Here is an 18147-nt window from a genome sequence, read left to right on the forward strand (position 1 = left end):
CTCCCTCCCCCTCAGTGTGGCTTCTCAAGGACTGCGATGGATTTGGGTCTGGAAAGACCAGTGGCCTACAGTTATAAAAAGTCCCAGGGGCTGCCCCAGCATGGCATGTGGGCTGGCTGACCCTCCGGGGTCCCCGGCCTGCAGCTGCTGGGGGCTCCCTACTGGGCCCCTGCGCCCCACCCCAAGCTGTGGTTTCCACAAGCAAACAGTTCTCACCCTGAGAGGGCTCACCCAGGGCTGTGGGAACAGGGACAAGGGCATAGCTGACTTGGTCCCCATCACCCTGAAAGGACCAGGGCGTGGGCTGCCCAGATTAGAACTCCATCCGAGGGGCTTCTCCACCCAAGGCTCAGGGACGGCCCATGGAAGGGATCCCCATCACTGGGTGGGAGGGGGGAACAAGGCAGTGCTGAGTGCTCTCTGGTCTGAGGGACACCGAGCAGTTTGGGGGAGCCCAGACGGGTTGCGGTGACTCGCTGGAAGCCACACAGTGGGATGGGACAGCGGCAGCAATGCTGAATTTCTCAGAGTTCCTTGTTAGGGGTCCAGACCCTGACTCTTGCTCTGCTGGGTGACCTCTGGCAGGTGGTCTAAACCCTCAGGACTCGGGTCTCACATCCATGAAGTGGGTTTAACAGCCAACAGGCTGACCACCTTGAGTGCGGGGCCGCGGGCCAGTCCTGGGATCCAGCCTCAGGATCTGAGGGTCTGAGCAGCTGAGGGGGAGCCCAGGGGGTGGGGAAAGGGGCACCAGCCGGGGTTAGTGATGGAGCTGCTCCCCTGGGGTGCACGGGAGGCCATGGTTCTCAGAGGTTGTGGGAACCCATCTGGGAAGAAGAGGCCGGCCTGACCGTCTGTAAGTGCTGTGAGTCTGAGGCCGCCAAGCCTGTGGCCAGAGCCGCGTGTCCCTCTCCACCCCTGCCTGTGTGTGAGCGCGGGCCCAGGGCTGGCGGAGCCTCACAGGGAAGGGGGGCTGTGGTGCTTCTCCTGGGGGGGGCTTGTCCTGTGTGTGGGGGCAGGGCCGGCCCTCGGCTGCAGACAGAGCCCTGGGGACCTGCAGTAGGGACACGCCCACGTGTGCATTGGGGTGTGGGGGTGCACACTTCCCGGGAGGGCTTTGTTCTCGGGCTCCCAGCTTCTCACTTACACACCTGACACTGAAGTTCCTAGAAAATCAGAAAGGAAATGTGACTCGTGAAATGGTGTAAAGACAGAGGACAGGCCCAAAGCAGGAGAGACCCCGCGTCCTTGGCTCTAGGCTGTGACTCTGTGCCTGGCCATCGGCTGGCCCTGGTGAGCAGGGGTCCTGGGCTGAGTGGGAACCCAGAGACACAGGTCGGGGGCCCTAGGGGTGCAGGCTGGGGAGGGGAGACCATCAAGCTGGTTGTGAGCACAGGGATAGGACCTTTCCAGCACCAGGGCTCCTGGGTGGGGGGCTGTTCCTCCATTTATTCTACAGTTATCTCCTGAGGCCCCACTGCAGGTGCTGAGATAACATGAGAGATGGAATGGCTTACTCTACACTGGACAGTGAGGTCCCTGAACTAACAGTTAGCCCCGCCCTGGGGTGGGGAGGAGCTAAGGGCTCTTCTCAGTGAAGCTTTTCTTCTTTTCTGGATGTTTCTTCTATAGACTTTTTGGCCCAGACTGAGCCAGCAGGGAGACAGCCGGCCATGGGCACCTGCTCAGAAGACCCCCTCCCGTGTGGGGCCCCCTGGGCTCTGGGATTCACCAGCCTCCTCCTCAGTGAGTGGCCCGGGCTCCCTGGGAGGGGGGCCGCCGGGTGGGCAGGGAAGCAGGAGCTCCTGGACTGTCTGAGGGCTTTGCTGAAGAACCAGAGAACTCAGCTCTGTGATGACTGAGCACACGCAGTGCATTTGGTTTAGAGCCCCGGGGTGAACGGAAGGAACACAGGGAGCTTTTGGCTGAGGCCAGGCTGGGAACCCTGAGCCCTGGCTGCCCGGCTGCATGAAGGGAACCCCTCCCAGGGGGGTGAGGCCAGGAGAGCCCGGAGCCTCCTGGGGAGAGGGATGGAGGAGACATAGGAGGGGCTGCGGGGACCCAGCGGTGGATGGGCACCCCCGCCTGCCATGCCCAGGGGACCGGGCAGCCTCTGCAGCTGCCGTATGGAGGAGGGCCGACCCAGGCCCCCGTCTGAGCTGAGGAAGCCGCTCTAGTCTGGCTCCTTGGCAAGATGAGGGCCTGAATCCAGTGACATTCTGTTTGCAACGGAAGGAAAGGAGCCTCCAGAATTCAAGGGTCTGTGCCCACCTGCAAGTGTAAGGGTGAGCCTGGAACAGGAGACTGCTGAGCACGGGCAGAGGACATCAGCCGACAGCTCACAGCGGCCAGAAAAGGAGATCAACAGTCATGGGACATGGTGACCGGGTTCATGTACAGGAGAATTGCTCATTCCGATACGATGTGATGTTATTTTCCCTTATCAGTGTTGCAAAGGGCAGAAAGTTGGGTCACCGTGTGTTGGTGGGAAACCTGAGCATTACTGGGAGGAGGGCAGCGGGGGTCACTCTCGGGAGGGCGATGAGCAAGGCCTGTCAGAGGCTGAGATGGACCTGCCTTTGGTCCATTAGACCCACCCAGGGGTTATCCCAGTGTCTACACACCGTGTGTGCTGTCTACACAAGAAGCCCTGTCTTGGTGGCAGGCACAGTGGAGCTCAGCAGACGACCATCAGCTCCACCACATTTTCTCGTCCCTGGCAGTTAGCCAGGCCGGGTGACTAGTGCGGCCAACAAGCCTGATCAGAGATCCTGCTACTTCTGGATGGAGAGAGACCCCCCTCCCAGGGGCGATTCCACAGTCTGCGTCCCTGCTGTGGCCCCCTGGGGGCAGCTACGAGGGCAGGGAGACTCCCCCAGTGTGACAGACCCTCCCTCAGTCTGGGGACTCCCCTGTCCTCGGACCCTGAGCTCCTGGAATTGTGTGTGACAGCACCCCAGCCTCGCCGAGCTGAGTGCGGGCCTGCCTAGGAGGGGGACAGGGAGCCACCACCCTCAGGGCCTCAGCGGTCACCCGCTGGGGTAACCAGCCGCCCCCTCGGCGCCTGGACACACACCAGGTGTGGGCTCCCAGCTCGAGCGGGTCAGGACCCGGGGGGGCTCAGCTGGGTCTTCAGGCCCGGGGTCTCTGGGACAGACACTAAGGTGTGGCTGGGGCTGCAGGGAGCTCAAGGGTCACCCGGGAGGTGTGCGTCCAGGCTCCCGCGGGCGCTTGCTGGCGGGGTGCTCTTCCTGTGTCTGCTGGACGGAGGCCTCACCCCTCCCTGGCTGTTGGCCGAGGCTGCCCTCCGTCCCTCCCCATGGGGGTCTCTCCACGGGGCCGCCCACAACACGGCGGCGGGCTTCATCAGAGCAAGCAGGAGACGGGGTGACAGCAAGACCCTGTCACACCCTTGTAGGACCTGCTGTCCCTGAGGGCCGTCCATCACGTTGGCGGCACTCTGCTCCTTAGAGCGAGTCCCTGGGGGCGGCCTCCAGTCCAGGGACAGAGCTTGCACGGCCTGTGGGCAGGAGGGGTCTCTGCAGCCCCGTGAGAAGCTGCCTCCTGCAGGGATGCACTCGGTGTGGACCGAAAATGTGCTCGTGCTTCGGATCCCAGGTCTCCTGACATTCGTGCTCCCACCGTTAGGGCTCAGGACAGTGGAGGGGAGCAAGTTCATGCGACATGTTCAAGGGACACTCCCCGGGGGCCAGGAGGGATTCCAGCCTCGCCTCAGGTTCATGGCACCGTCCTGCCTTCCAAGACTCAAGGGGAGCGCATGGGATGGATTTCATGAAGAAGATGGGTTCTAGGGTTTTCTCCTTTATTCCTAGTGAAAACCACTCACATTTTCTGTGTCCTATGTCCTAGGCGTCTGTAGCGCTGTGACCCAGAGTTCTGGAGCCCATGCTTCTGGAGTTGAGGATTCTGGAATCCCTGTTTCTCTGAAGGGGACTCAAGGAGCTTCTGTGTGGTTTCACGTGATCGGAAGTCCAGAATTACCTCCAAAGGTCGAGCTGGAGAAGATTTCATGGGGCATTGTATCCGGGTCAAACTACATAGTCATGCTGCACGTGTTTCCTGGGAGAGATGTTCCAGAATGGGTCAACTTCCAGGACAAGTTCGAGAAGAGGGTCCATGTGCTCAACGTAACAACCCTGAGGATTGACAACCTGACCCTTGAGGACAGTGGGCGGTACCGGGCTCGAGAGTCCTACAGGAGAGGAAGAGTGCATGACCAGGATTTCCACCTGAGGGTCTACGGTACGTGGAGGCCCCTCCCCCAGTCCCACAGCTGACCTCCTTCCTCTGTCCCTGGGAGTGTCCACGCGCCCCGCTTGCAGGATTCCTTCCCGACCTCAACCTTCAGACTGGATCTTCTCCCCTCAAATTGGATGCCGTGTGTCCATCACAAATGCAGGCAGAGCTGAGACTCACACGAGGGATAAGTCACTTCGGTGCTTCAGGAGTGGAACAGGGAATGGGGGGGAAATGGGGATTTTGCCATAACACTCACTGTGCCCACGGGACTCAGGGTACTCAGTGTGACTATTAGCTGTCCAGGGCTGCCGTAGCCGGTGACTGACCCCATGGCTGACCACACCACCACCTGCGCGTCCTCCTGGGCTGTGGGGCAGGAGTCAGACCCCAGAGCCTCTGCCATGAGGTCCAGGTGTCGGCAGGGCTGTGCTCCTCTCTGGAGGCCCAGGGAGAATCCATTTCTGTTCCTGTCCCCCCTTCTAGTGGCGCTCGCACCCCCTGGCTCGTGGCCCCTTCCTCCCCCTTCACAGCTGGCGCTGGTGGGATGAGTCCCTCTGACGCTGCGTCCTCCCACCTCCTCTCCTGCCTCCTTCCACTTGCTAGGACCCCGTGATCACATGGGGCCTGTCCGGGGATTCTAGACCAGCTCTAGTTTAGGGTCAGCTGGTTCGCAGCTTCAGTTTCCCTTTGCCATGGAACCTAAGACACCTGTAGGTTCTGAGGGTCAGCACGTGGCCATGGTTGGGGGACACTGGTCACCTAGCAGGATCTGGAATCCTGTGTGTGGTTCTCCCTGTCCCATCCCCTTGTCCTTCTCAGCTCCAGCCCGAGGCCAGCTCACTCTCAGACTCCACGGGTCCAGCTCTGAACCTCCACTGATGTAGGAGAAGGTCACAGGACAACCCTTCCTCAGACACTCAGTGAGCAGCTCTCTCTCCCTGCCCCCCCTCCGCACAGGGAGACGTCCTGCTCTCGAGAGAGTTGCCTTTGCAGCCTCAGGTCCGGGAGATTCCCAAGACTGAAGTCACTCTGTCCCTTGTCTTTCTGGGTGGACCCAAGTTCAGGGCATGATGTGACCACACTCAAGGAGGCCATTCCTCGCAGCCACCACTGTGTCCCCCACCACGGTCTCTCCTGGTGGGAGTCTGGGGCTGTTTCTGGGCTCCCAGAGCTGTCCGGTGGCCTAATGCACCAGGGACTGTGCAGTCCCGGGCACCATCCAAGCAGGAGAAGCAGGGCCAGGGTCTGGACCAGGAAAATCTTTTATACCTTTTTCTTCTTCTAGGTGACACTCCACTGTCTTAGAATTAATGGGTTTTGGTAGGTGGACCTAGCATTTATTTTATCAAGGGAGATTTTTAAGACTTGTTTAGTATAGTGAAATCACATAGAGCTGAACTCAGTGGCTCCCTTCCTTACTGGCACTTGCTATGTTTTTGGGTCAGTGTTGTGTTATCTGTAAAATGCAATCACCATCCTTAGGGGGAGGAAGCCAGAGCTTCAGGGAGATACCACAGGAAAAAGCATGAGCTGGGATGTTCTCCACTCACATGATGCTCTGTCCTCTTGTCCCTCCCACCCCAGAGCCCGCGCCCCTTCCCCAGATCCGGGCCACGGTTCTGTCCCTCACACCAGGCTGGTGCAACGTCACTGTGGAGTGTGACACCACAGGAACCAGGGAGGACCTGACCGTGTCCTGGGAGAGCGAGGGTCTCCCCAAGGAGCTGGAGCAGAGACCCTCCCCAGGACCAGCCCCCAACCCCTGGACCCTGGCTGTGAACCTGCCCCTGAGCCAGCCCAGCTCCAGCCTCACCTGTGTGGTCAGCAACCAGGTGGACCAGAAAACTGCCACCCGGGACCTGGGGGACGTCTGTGGCCACGGTGAGTGCATCCTGCCAGAGGGGAGGGGCTCTCCGGGAGCTCAGGCAGCCCTGGGTGAGGGTTCTCCGCTTGTGTCCCCCCATGTTTATGTCACCACCTGCCTCCTGGTCCCTCTGTCCAAGACTCTGGCAGGTACATCCACCCTGCTTCTGCCCTTTGGGTTCGCTCCAGTGCTGCTCTCCACCCCTCACCCCTGCTGGTCCAGGCAGCACCCAGCAGGTACCTCTCCCCACCCTCATCCATCATTCCCTGTGTGTCCAGGGTGGTTCTCAGGAGAAGCGAGTTTGGGGTGTCACTGGTCTGTGCCATCTGAGGGGTCTGAGCCAGTGAATCAGGATTCAGGGCTCGGGGCTCCTCTGCCCGTTTCTGGTCTGACGGACGCACTTCACACCCACCTGCTTGCCTGCATTCCCGGCTGGGTCCTGCTGTCCTCAGCTTCCAGCCTCGGCTCAGGCCCCTCCCTCTGCCCTCAGCCCTTCCAAGTCAGGAGTCCTCCACTCCCCCACTTATTCCCATCCAGGGACCCCTTCCCTGCAGCTGGCTCGGGGGGCCTGTGACCCAAGCAGTCCACAGGGCCGCGCGCTGGGTGCAGTTCCAGCATGAAGAGAGTTTGCACAGAGCTCCTCAGCCTGGATGGCTCAGGGCCCTGCAGGAGCTGCCGCTGTCCTGCCCTCACACCTCGTCTCCTCTAAGGAGCGGTCAGTGACCCCACACTGAGAGCTGATGTTCTGGCCCAGGATCAGTCTCCTCGGCAGCATGAACCCCTGGAGGGCAGGGGCCATGTCTGCTTCTACTTTGAATGCCTGTCCCACCCTCGGCCTCAGGCAGTTTGCTCAGTGTGTTCCTGAATGAATGAATGACCTGGTTCCCCGTGTGCCCCCTCGCCCCTCCACCCCCTCCTCCAGCTGCTGGGGGACCTGCTGCCTCAGCATCCCTGATCCCAGAGGAAGCTCATGGCTCAGTGACCCACTGGACCCTCTGGAAAGAGCCTCCTGCCTCCCTCTCATCCTCCTACCTGGCTCCTCCTTGCCTGGTCCCTCTCCCACCTGCCCCAGGGGCTGCTGGCTGCTCCCAGGGCTGGAGAGTTGACCCAGACATCCTGTTCATGGCTCTCCTTCTAGAATTCTGCACCCACCCTGAATATCGGGCAATCTCCTACTCCTCCCTCGAGACAAGGTTTCCCCATCACCTCCTCCAGGAGGCCCTCCCTGAGGACCTGGGTACAAGCTGTAAAGCTCTCGTGCCCTGGCATGGCTCTGGCTGGCTGCCTCTGGCATGTTCTCAGCCCTCCCCCCGCTGAGGAGCTCCTCAAGGGCGGGCACCATGTCCTATTCCTCTCAGCACCTCGGCCCCAGGCAGGAGCTCGGGAACTGGCTGAGTGAAAGCACCTGCCATGCTCCTCCCTCTGCGGCTTCTGACCAGGTCCCTTCAGACGTCTCCATGTGCCTGGCAATGGGCGTCTTCAATTCTCTGTGTCTTAACCTTCTTCACTCTGTGTAATAGAAACAGATCTACATGGACCGTCCCTTTTTGCTCTCCTGCGTGATATCCTGGGTACTATTGTGGTCGTGCTGATGATCCTCGGAGCTGGACTGTACCTTTGGAAGAGACGTGGGAAGAAGAAGAGTTTGGAAACTGTGAAAGGCAGGCTGCGTTTCTCCTTCTTGTGCCCAGATACCTCCCTCCCCTGTTCAACCCTGGACACCCTTTCTCCTACATTTTGCTGCTCAGGGCATGTCCCTGCAGGTGGCTGCCTGGTGTGGCCTTGGCCGTGGGGGTCATGGAGTGGGGGAGGGTCCAGGTGGCCAGACTCAGACTCAAGCTCCATCTGTGTATGACTCAGGTGCAGGATCGCAGAAGGAGCACGGGGACCCGGATGGTGGCATCCACTATGCAGAGCTGAGCCAGCAGGAGGCTGGAGACAACAGGGACAAGGTGAGGCTGGGAGAGGAGGCAGCCTGGGTTCTCCCAAGTCCCTCTGTGCCTGGGTGTGTGCCTGTCAATCCCAGTCATCTGCACGTTCTGGCCTCGATGCCTCTGTAACCCTTTCCAGACAAGGCAGTATTAACTACGAAAATTCTCCTGGGGTCCATGCAGTGCTGGGCGCTGGGGCAGGTCTTGTCAGCAGCACTGGGTCTGTGTGGGTCCCTCTGGGGCGTCTCTGTCCCTCAGTTGATCCAAGAACCCTCTGTCTGCATTCTAGGGTAGGGGTGCATCACATCTAGAAGAGGAGACCTCTCACTGCTATCTACAGGGAGGCCCACAAGCCAGGCCAGGCCGTGAGGAGGATTTAATGGGAAGAAGTAGGAGAATCCCGCCCTCCGGGGACACCTGTCTTGTGACCCTGATGCCTGCAGCTCTGGTCCTGCCTCTTCCCCCTCTCACTGCTCTGAGCAGGGTCTGTGTGGATCCAAACATCAGCTATTTCTAGGCTAAATTGTTCTGCACAAGTTCTCCATGAGACACACACAGTGGTTGATCAGGGGGAAACTGAGTAAATAAATTGGTACAAATCTCTTCCAGGACCACTCAGCCTCAGTTACCTCAGCAACCCTAGACAGCCCTGGCTCTCCCCCTCATTTGTACGACATCAAACTGCCTTTGAGACCCTCAGCCTTTGGGACAAACCCTGGTGATTTCACAACATCCTGCCTCGATCAGTTTGAATACCACCCAGCATCAATCATGTGCTGAGAGCTGTTCACAGACGACGTGAATCCGTAATCGTCAGCGCTGGCTGAGTGCTGGCCCGGTGACACGCACTCTCTGACCATTCTGCCCGCTCCTAATGCACTGGGTTCTCGTGGACTGTCTGTGAGGTGGGGATCGTTGTGCCCACTTTACAGATCAGTAGAGGGAGCCAGAAAGGCTGACTCTCCAGGCTGCCCAGCTGGGAGCCCCGGAGTCAGGACTCAGTCTGTGAGTCTCTCAGTGGATCTCGTTCCTTCTACTGCGTCCCCATCCAGCCGGAGAGGAGAGGGACCCAGTTGTCTCTGGCCCCTCTAGTCTCTCTGCCATCTCGCTGCCATCCAAACTTCCACATTCGGGGGCATTAGTGGGATAGACCCAACCCTGGGTCCTGGTCGACTGTCCTCCAGGGGAGACTCTCCAAGACTGTAGAGTCCCTGCTTTCCTGATTTCTTTGGCAAAAGTGAGCAGATAGAGTTTGTGAGAGGAACGGTCTCTCTTCTTCTTGCTTCCCTTTCTCAGCTGCTCCCTGTGCTGCTCACAAATGCTGTTTGTGCTCACGGGCGTCCTTAGTTTCAGTGTATTTTCTCCCTCACTAGCCTGCGGGCAGCCTGAGGGCAGAAGCTTCACCTTGTTCTCTGCCCCATCACCTGTGACTCGGACAGAGCTGCTTCCTGGTAGCTGTTCAGTAATTGTTGGTGGGAGATGAGAAGCATTTGCTCAGAAATCATTTGTCCCTCGTCTGGGCTGCTAGGGGAGCCCACCCAAGCCCCCCTTCAGATCACGTGAAGTTGAATGTCACTGTCCCTGCAGACGACCTACTCTGAGCTGCCCACGTGGTTCTGCCCAGAGAAGCTCCAGGGTCTCCTGTGTCAGACCCGCTCAGTGTGCATCCAGCCATGGGAACTCAGCTGTGCTGTGATCATAGCTGCTAGTGATGTGGGAAACAAAGGCAGAAGAGAAATCATTAAATGTCCTTACTCCCTACAGCTCCTGGACAAGTCCTTGAACAGGCAGAGTGACCTTCCTCTAGGAGCTCAGCTGCATCTGTGTTAATACCTTTCTAAGGCCAAAAGGCAGTCTTAGCCTGACCCCCAGGACCCTGTAAGTCTACTTTAACATATAAAAATTCCTTTGGAAACTCCCTTTATCTCTAAATCCCCCAAGATCCATGTTGGCAGTCATCCCCCAAGCATATGATCCACCGATACACATCTGAAGGGTCTCACGACTAAGGTTTTATTGGACGGTAATAAATTACCTTTCCCAACAACAGCTAATCCCCTCAAGGCCCTGGAAACCTTGCTTCCTAATTCCTTAGAGACTTACGCTCTCCCTAACCCCCTCCCGAGTTGAAAGTATATAATGGGAAACTCCTCATGACCCCATTGCAGTCCTTTCTGCTCAGGGGTCCTGTCCCCGTGCTTTAATAAAACCACCTTTTTGCACCAAAGACGTCTCAAGAATTCTTTCTTGGTCATCAGCTTCGAACCCTAACATCTTTCCTACATGACTAGGATCATGTCTCACTCCATCTGCCCTCACGCTGATCTCCCACGGGGATTTCATGTCGATGTGACCAAGTGAGAAGGAAGTAGCAGGTACACTAGAAGTCCACACATACAGAGAAGCGCCAGAAAATGGATTTTAAATCCCATGAAAATCAAGAGTCCTGACATCCTAGTATAGTTTCTAGGGGGTCCAATCATTTGGGGGAACATCACCATATCCCTTCAAAGTTATTTCCGGTTCTAATGATCTTTATTCTTCTGTATCAATTCTATGTTTTCCAAATTTTATATAATCAGCATGGATTAAATTTCATCAGAAAAAGCCCTTATTTTTCAAATCTATATGCCTGTTGCTGATCAGGCAGCCTGAGTCCAGACAGCTGGCTGATTATTAAAGGGGTGTTTGGGGGGCTGGGGGGGGCGGAAGGAGGGGAGGAACATGACAGGAAAGGGAGGAGCCAGTGTGCTCTGGGTCCCACAGTTATGGACTCCCTGTGGGGCAGCCAGTTCCCCTCTCGGACGCTGATGCTTCAGGTCAGCCTCTTCCTGGGTGAGTGGCAGATCCATGGGGCAGCTCCGGTTTGGGTGTGGCTGGGAGGGTCGGGGTGGGGGGCAGGAAGCAAGTGTGAAGGAGGCAAGTGAGCCGTGGGGGTTTGCGGGTATCCACATCCTGATGTCTCCAGAGTCCTGAAGGGTTGTGGGAGAGGAAGGGGGCACTAGGGACTTTCTGGGATGCCCTCAAATTCTCCGGGATGGGGAAACCACCCTCAACCCTCTCTTAGGGAAGGCAGTTCTTTGCCCTGCCCTGGGGGCCGAGGCTGAGATCATCAGTAGCTCAGTCTCACTTTCCAGAGTCCTGCTTTGTCCCCGGAGCTGTGTCTACAATCTCAGACCCTTGGGTGCACCCCCTCCGCACCCCCCAGCCTGCTTGTGTCCCCAGCTCCCAGGCTGAGGAGGGCGTGTGTGAGTGAGGGCCAGGACAGCCTCCCGTGGCCCCCGCAGTAGGGACAGCTGAGCTGTGGCACCGTCGCAGAGGGGGGTGGGGCCGGGGAAGGGGACCTTCCCTTCTTGTCTGCCTGTGACCTTTCCGTGTGGTTCCAGCTGTTCCCAGGCTCTGGTGGGGGAAGGGGGTCCCCTGCAGGCGGCCCCATGTGCACCAGGCTCCCACGTGGTGGCCTGGACCCGCCCTCGTCCCCAGAGCTCCTCATGGTGCGGAGAGGGGCTGAACTGTGCCGTCAGACCCACTGGGTGTCTCGTTCTGCTTCTGCCGGAAGCTTTTGGACAAATTGTGCATATGCTGAGACACTGGCTTTACCTTTCTGAGCTCTGTGTCCTTCACCCGTCAAACGGACAGAATAATCCCTCACCCGAGGTGTTATTTGGAGATGAATGAAACGGCACCCTTTCCAGCCAGAGCCTGCCACGGGGACGCAGGTCACTCCTGCCTGTGGTGTTGCTCATTTCTCACTCGAGGAGAAACCGGCCAAGAGTCCCAGGAAAAGAAGGAAAAGGGTGTTGTTCCATTTTGTCCTTGTTCCCTTACTGACAGTTTCCCCATGATGCACTGGAGCAGGGTTCCCTTTGGGGCCGGAGGGGTCGTGGCAGCAGAGAGATCACATGCTCTCCTGTGCTCCCACCCCTCTGCCCTCCGCACGGACGTGGACGCTGAGGGCACCTTTATAAAAGCTCAGGCCCCCTCGCCCATCAGGGAGAGAAGTCGAGCCACCATCGTCGCTACACGACGTGAGCACCGGACGCGCAGAGAAGAGACAGATCAGGCGCACGAGCCCGAGAGATGGTCGTCCTCACAGCTCAGCGCACGAATGCCAACGGACCATTCTGCTCACCCTATTTGCCTGTCAAATGAACCCACTTGTGTCTGTGGTGTTGAGAGTCCTGAGTGCGGTGACGGGGTGGGGACAGGCTTTCTCCTGTCTCCCCGGCAGCTGATTAAGGAGGAAGAGCTCCTGGCGGTCGCTGTGACGTGTCAGAGACCCTGAACCATTTCACACATTGACCCCCCAGGGCCCCCCCATCTGAATCTCTTTCCTCTTCTACCCACAAATGCTGGGGTTCCTGATTCGGGTCCCGGAGCCTGTGGGGTGGGTGAGCCGGCAGGGAGCCCAGCTGGGGTTCTTCTTGGAGACACAGGTGCATCCAGGCTGCTCCTCCGTGTCCCCAGAGCTCTGCCACTGTTGAGCCCACACAGCGTCTGTCCCTGACCTCAGAGAGCTGTGAGCCTGGCAGCGTGAGGTCGGCCCCGGAAGCCATCTGTGCCCCAGTGGACCCGTGTGTGTGTGTGTGTGTGTGTGTGTGTGTGTGTGTGTGTGTGTGTTCTGGGCTGCCCAGCAACCAAGGGGGCCGGACATGCCCCGAAGGGGGACAGGTGTCCCTGCCTCGCCCACGGGGACGTCACCTTACCTGCCACTGCAGCCAGGCTGCCCGTAGTCCCCTGTGCTGGGAGAGGACAGGGGCGTGGCTGAGGCCTTTCTGTCCTTCAAACTGACCAATAAGACTCTTTCCTGGGAACACTACTTGGAGTCAAGCAGATTTGGGCAGGGCTGGCTTCATGATGAACTCATTTTTATTAAGAATCGAAGTTGATGAAACAAATTTGCTACTGTTGTTTATTTCAAAGGATAATTTTTAGGGCTTCTGGTGCGTTAATTGGTGGAGGATCTGACTCTTGATATCAGGTGTTGGTCTCAGGGTTGTGAGTTCCAGCCCTATGTGAGTGTGTAGGCTATTAAAAAAAAATAAAAGGACAGGGGCACCTTGGTGGCTCAGTCGGTTAAGTGTCTAACTTTGGTTCAGGGCATGATCTCAGGGTTCTGGAATTAACCTCCACTTTGGGCTCCACACTCAGTGGGGGTTTGCTTCTCCTCCCTCTGTCCCTCCACCTCCTTCTGCCCTCTCTCTCAAATAAATTAATAAAATCTTAAAAAAATAAAAAGATACTTTTTAAAACAGTCAAAGAATATGGCATCACATCATCATATTTCAGTGCAGGTCTCTGTCAGTCCGTGAGGGGAACTTTGTGGACGGATATTTGCACGTGTCCTCGAGGCAGGACGCAGGATTGTTGGCAGAAACCACCAGAATGCAGAGCTCTTCCCAGCCTTTCATGCAATTGGATTTGGTCCTTTTCCTGTGTGTTTTGTGTGTTCCAGAAGGGCACTTGGAGCATGAACTCCAGGAACCTGGATCTTACAGTTGTGGCACCGTCTCTCCAGTGGTTTCTCTCACTTTTCCTGTAATTGGAACTCCATCTCCCTGTTCATAGGAAAGAGTCTCTTCCGTAGTCTGTGAGAAATCCCTTCACAAATTGCTTCAATATCAGACAGGCAGGCAGGCAGACAGGAGTGAGGTGGCTCGCAGACCCACAGGTCCACACGTCACCTGTCCTGCTGGGTGAGCTCCTGCTCCATCTTCACTACACGGTTGGTCTCTGGAAATTCCCTCAGTCCCAGCTTTTCCTGAAGCCTGGTCACTTGCCTTCTCTTCCATCATGCAGTTCCCTGTTCAAAACCCAACATCGCTGTGGGGGAACCTGCTGTCTCCTACTTCCAGGTGTTTTGTCTGAAAGATAAAATCCTGGCTCAGTGGGACCCGGGTACACACAGGATCTCGTCTCTGCAATCTTTCACCCCACATCCTGAAAGCCTAAGTGCCCAAAAGATGAAATTAAAAATAAGTAAATAACCCCACAGCCCCTGGACAAGTCCTTGAGACAGGCAGAGGGACCTTCCTCTAGGGACTCAGCTGCCTCATGTTGACACTTCGCTAAGAGCAAAAGCCAACCTTAACCCAACCCCCAGGACCCTGTAAGTCTATTTTGACATATAAAAATTCCCTTGGAAACTTCCTTTATCTCTACGCCCCAGGATACATGTTGGCAATCATCCCCCAAGCATATGGCCCACCGATATACATCTGAAGGGTCTCGTGACGAAGGTTTTATTAGATAGTAATAAATGCCCTTTTCCAAACAACAACTAGCCCCCTCAGGGTCCTGGAAACCTTGCTTTCTAATTCCTTAGAGACATATGCTATCCCTAACCCCCTCCCAGCTTGAAGGTATATAATCAGCCCCAGTGGAGCTCTTTCTGCCCACAGGTCCTGACCCCGTGCTTTAATAAAACCACTGTTTTGCACCAAAGATGTCTTAAGAATTCTTTCTTGGCCATTGGTTTCGAACCCTAATGCCTTTCCTAGATCATAACCGCATACAAAGGAACTGAAACAAAAAATGATTTTGCTTAACTTTATACAAATATATTAAAAACGCAGGTGAAATGGGTAATTTTCTAGGAAGTGCAATCTACCGCTAGGACTCCAGAGGAGAAAGAGCATCTGAGCAGCTAAGTGTCTGCTTTGTGACAACCAACTGCTGTGTGTCTTCATCGCCCCCAGACCCCGCGACAGCGCGGCTGACCCTGCATGGGGGTTCTTTTCCCCACACCGGGCGCCTTTGTGATTTTCGGGTCCCCAGCTGGGTGTCCTAGAATCTCAGGCAGCCCGGATGCTGTGTCCCTGCAGCTCAGGTCAGACCCCACAGGGTAGGGTTCAAGGCCACAGCACCTTTGCCTCCACTCGGACGCAGGCGAGCTGTGAGCTGTGCCTCTGAGCACCCGCTCTCGCTCGCAGGTTCCCACCGATGTAGTTTTGGAATGTTGGTGAGGTTGGAGCCGACGGCCAAGAAAGAATTCTTGAGAGATCTTTGGTGCAAAAATGTTGTTTTATTAAAGCATGGGGACAGGACCCAGGGGCAGAAAGAGCTGCTGCCCTGGGATTTTGAGGAGCAACTATTTATATACTTTAGGGGTTGGAGGAAGTAAAGATAAGAGAAGTTCCAAAAGGACTTTCATCTGCTAAACAAGACTCACGAGGTCCAGGCGGCCTTGCTCTTGTCAAACCAGGTGTTTTTTCCCCTAGCAAGGCATTAATATTAAAACAGTTGGGAGCTTCTTGCCTCAAGTATTGTCAATGGGCAGCAGGTTATAAGAACATTTACTTTTATCTACATTCCATTCTGCCTTTTTCCCCCACATCATTCCCCTCTGAACAATTTTGACCCTTAAATCTTTAAGGTTGCTGAGGATGGAAGATCTTATCTTCTAGTAACTTCGTTCTGTTGAATAGGGCCGTAGAGATGTCCCTACCTATGTGTCCACATTGGTCAGTGGGGGGAATTTATATATGAGTTACCAAAGGCAGAGGCAGCCAATCCAAGGTAGACAACGTGTATGAACCGTGAGTAGAAGGGATCCTCTCTAGGCTGGAAGCTATGGTAGTGAAGGAGTCTTGGCACCAGGCAGGGAGACATCGCAAAAGACAACAAAATAAGGTTAAGTTAATGCTATAATGAGAAAGAGGGGCGCCTGGGTGGCTCAGTCGTTAAGCGTCTGCCTTCGGCTCAGGTCATGATCCCACGGTCCTGGGATCGAGCCCCGCATCGGGCTCCCTGCTCTGCAGGAGGTCTGCTTCTCCCTCTCCCACTCCCCCTGCTTGTGTTCCCTCTCTCGCTGTGTCTCTCTCTGTCAAATAAATAAATAAAATCTTTAAAAAAAAATAAAAATAAAAATAAAATGCTATAATGAGAAAGAGAAGCCTGAATAAAGAGACCTTTGATAGTTAACTAAAATTCTCCTCCAGGCCTTTATTGTCATTTGGAGAGAAATTTGAGGTCTTCCACAGGTTCACGGGAATAATAAGAAGGCACGTTAGTTTGCTCATTGGTTTCCTGTGAAGGAGATATAGGTTTAGGTCGATATAGGAGCTCACAAACGGTGCCCCTCTAGTTTTACTGCCGCAGGAGTACATAATATGACCCACTAGGGACCCTTCCATTTGGGAGTTAAATCCCCTGCTGTGCTAGACTTCCAATCCTTTAAATAAACCAGTTATCTGGGGTTTATATGGGGTGGGTTGCTGGTAACTGTCAGATCGGGTATAGGGAGGATAAGGTTTGCCTATTCATTTAGAGATTTATGAATTAACCTGGCCTCAAGTGCATAATTTAACAGAGTGTTATAGTCTCCATCTATTGATAGGTCTACAGTGAGAAAAGGTTTTTCATGTAGTAACTCAAAGAGACTTAACCCTATTGGTTGTTTCGGGGGCAATCCTCATTCTGAGAAGCCCAGCTGTAAGAGAGTAATCCAGTTTTCTTGAGTCTCTATTCTTAAAATCTAGTATCTACAAAGATGTGTTATTGAAACATTTTCTCTCTATAATAACCCTCATTTTTATTTTATTTTTAAAGATTTTATTTATTTATTAGAGAGAGAGAGCGCACAAGCAAGGTGAGAGGGAGAGGGAAAAGCAGGCTCCCCGCCGAGCAGAAAGCCCGACATGGGGACTCAATCTCAGGACCCCGGGATCATGACCTGAGCCAAAGGCAGCTGCTTAACTGACTGAGCCACCCAGGCATCCCAATAACCCTCATTTTTAATCAGAGATCACCAAATCTGGACTAATTCGTTTGTAAAACAAGTCCAATTTTAACAAACTTGGCCTAATGATTTATATAAGCTCAGCAAGAATAGTGATTGATCATATAGATCTTCTACAATCTGTTTTGCTGGAACTTTGATAAGGAATCTCTAGGTTGAACTTTTAGTAGCCTCTCTAGGCCAAAAGCCAAACCAAGTGCTTGCCCACAGACATGCGTGCAATCCCTGCAGATGTGGGTGGATTCCTCTTCAGGAGGTCCCCGATATATTCTGAGGTTCCTGCACCTGCCAGAGTGACATTCTTTACTCACCTGGTGAGGCTGCTGGGAGCTCTGTAAGCAAGCTATTGATGGGGGAAACAAAGGCAAAAGAAATGTCACTTAAATTAAAATCTCCTTACAGCTTGCAGCCCACTGATAGATCCCTGAAACCTACAGAGCATGACCTTCCTTGAGGAACTCATGGCAGCCTCGGTGCCTTCATGTTTAAAGGAACCTTATCTTGGCAGCAGCTGGCCCCTTGCTTCCAGATTCCTTGGAGGTTTGCGCTATCCCTAACCCCTACTAATTAGGAAATCTACAGTCAGTCACTGCTCACAATCCAGTACAGCTCTTTCTGCCCACAGGTCTCGTCCTGGGAGCAGGGAGGGGGAAACGACCAAACTTCAAGGAACAAGTAGACATGGTTCTATCTGTGCTGGGGATGTCAAGTTTCAGTTCCCGGTCAGTTCTCGGTAGAAGACCGCCAGCGGCAGCACACAGTGGAAACCCACCCAGGACCCTGTCACTCAAGAGAGCTTCTTCTTTCCTTTCTGCTCTCACCTTCACTTAATAAACTTCAACCTCACTCACCCTTTTGTGTCCACGAGGTTCATTCTTCGACCTCGTGAGATGAGAACCCTGCGACCCTGCAACAGTGTCAGGCCAGCATTTCCAAGGGGCTCTTTTGGCTTCATGCTTCATAACGTCAATCTTAGTTCCTTAAAACCGTTTTGTCATATCTGAGTCTGTGCAAAGCCTTGGTAAAATAACCAATATTTCCAATGGTGTCCTGTTACAAGGAGAACAGATTCTTACTGAATTTATGCAAATGACTATAATTGCCAAGGAAGAAAGAATACTTACTGAGACCTTTTGAATTTCAGAGAGTTCAGGTAGAGAGAAAAGTTAAAGGCATCCATTTGTTCACAGAGGAATACTTTAGAATTATTTCTGTATATCATTGATGTCTAAGAGAAAGTTTCCTTAATCTGGAAGAGCAAACATTAGAGAACCAGCAATGTTTTAAACATGAGTCACAAACTGTTATCTTCCTCAGTTTATTTAGTCCCATGTCACTAATTCTTGTTCAGT

At 54.7% G+C, this 18147-nt stretch overlaps 1 protein-coding gene across 1 annotated transcript in view; it reads left to right on the forward strand.

Annotated features, from left to right (window-relative positions):
* The window catches only part of LOC118552034 (SLAM family member 9-like), a 32521-nt gene that overhangs the window by 2933 nt on the left and 11441 nt on the right, over positions 1-18147 (forward strand). Inside the window, exons 2-6 of the mRNA XM_078078680.1 lie at positions 1633-1746; positions 3871-4263; positions 5845-6141; positions 7645-7830; positions 7985-8076. Coding sequence (XP_077934806.1) covers positions 1674-1746; positions 3871-4263; positions 5845-6141; positions 7645-7830; positions 7985-8076 — 1041 coding nt within the window. The 5' untranslated portion in view covers positions 1633-1673. The remainder of the gene's footprint in view (positions 1-1632; positions 1747-3870; positions 4264-5844; positions 6142-7644; positions 7831-7984; positions 8077-18147) is intronic.

This window comes from Halichoerus grypus, chromosome 7 (assembly GCF_964656455.1).
Source record: "Halichoerus grypus chromosome 7, mHalGry1.hap1.1, whole genome shotgun sequence".
NCBI classification, from domain to species: domain Eukaryota; kingdom Metazoa; phylum Chordata; class Mammalia; order Carnivora; family Phocidae; genus Halichoerus; species Halichoerus grypus.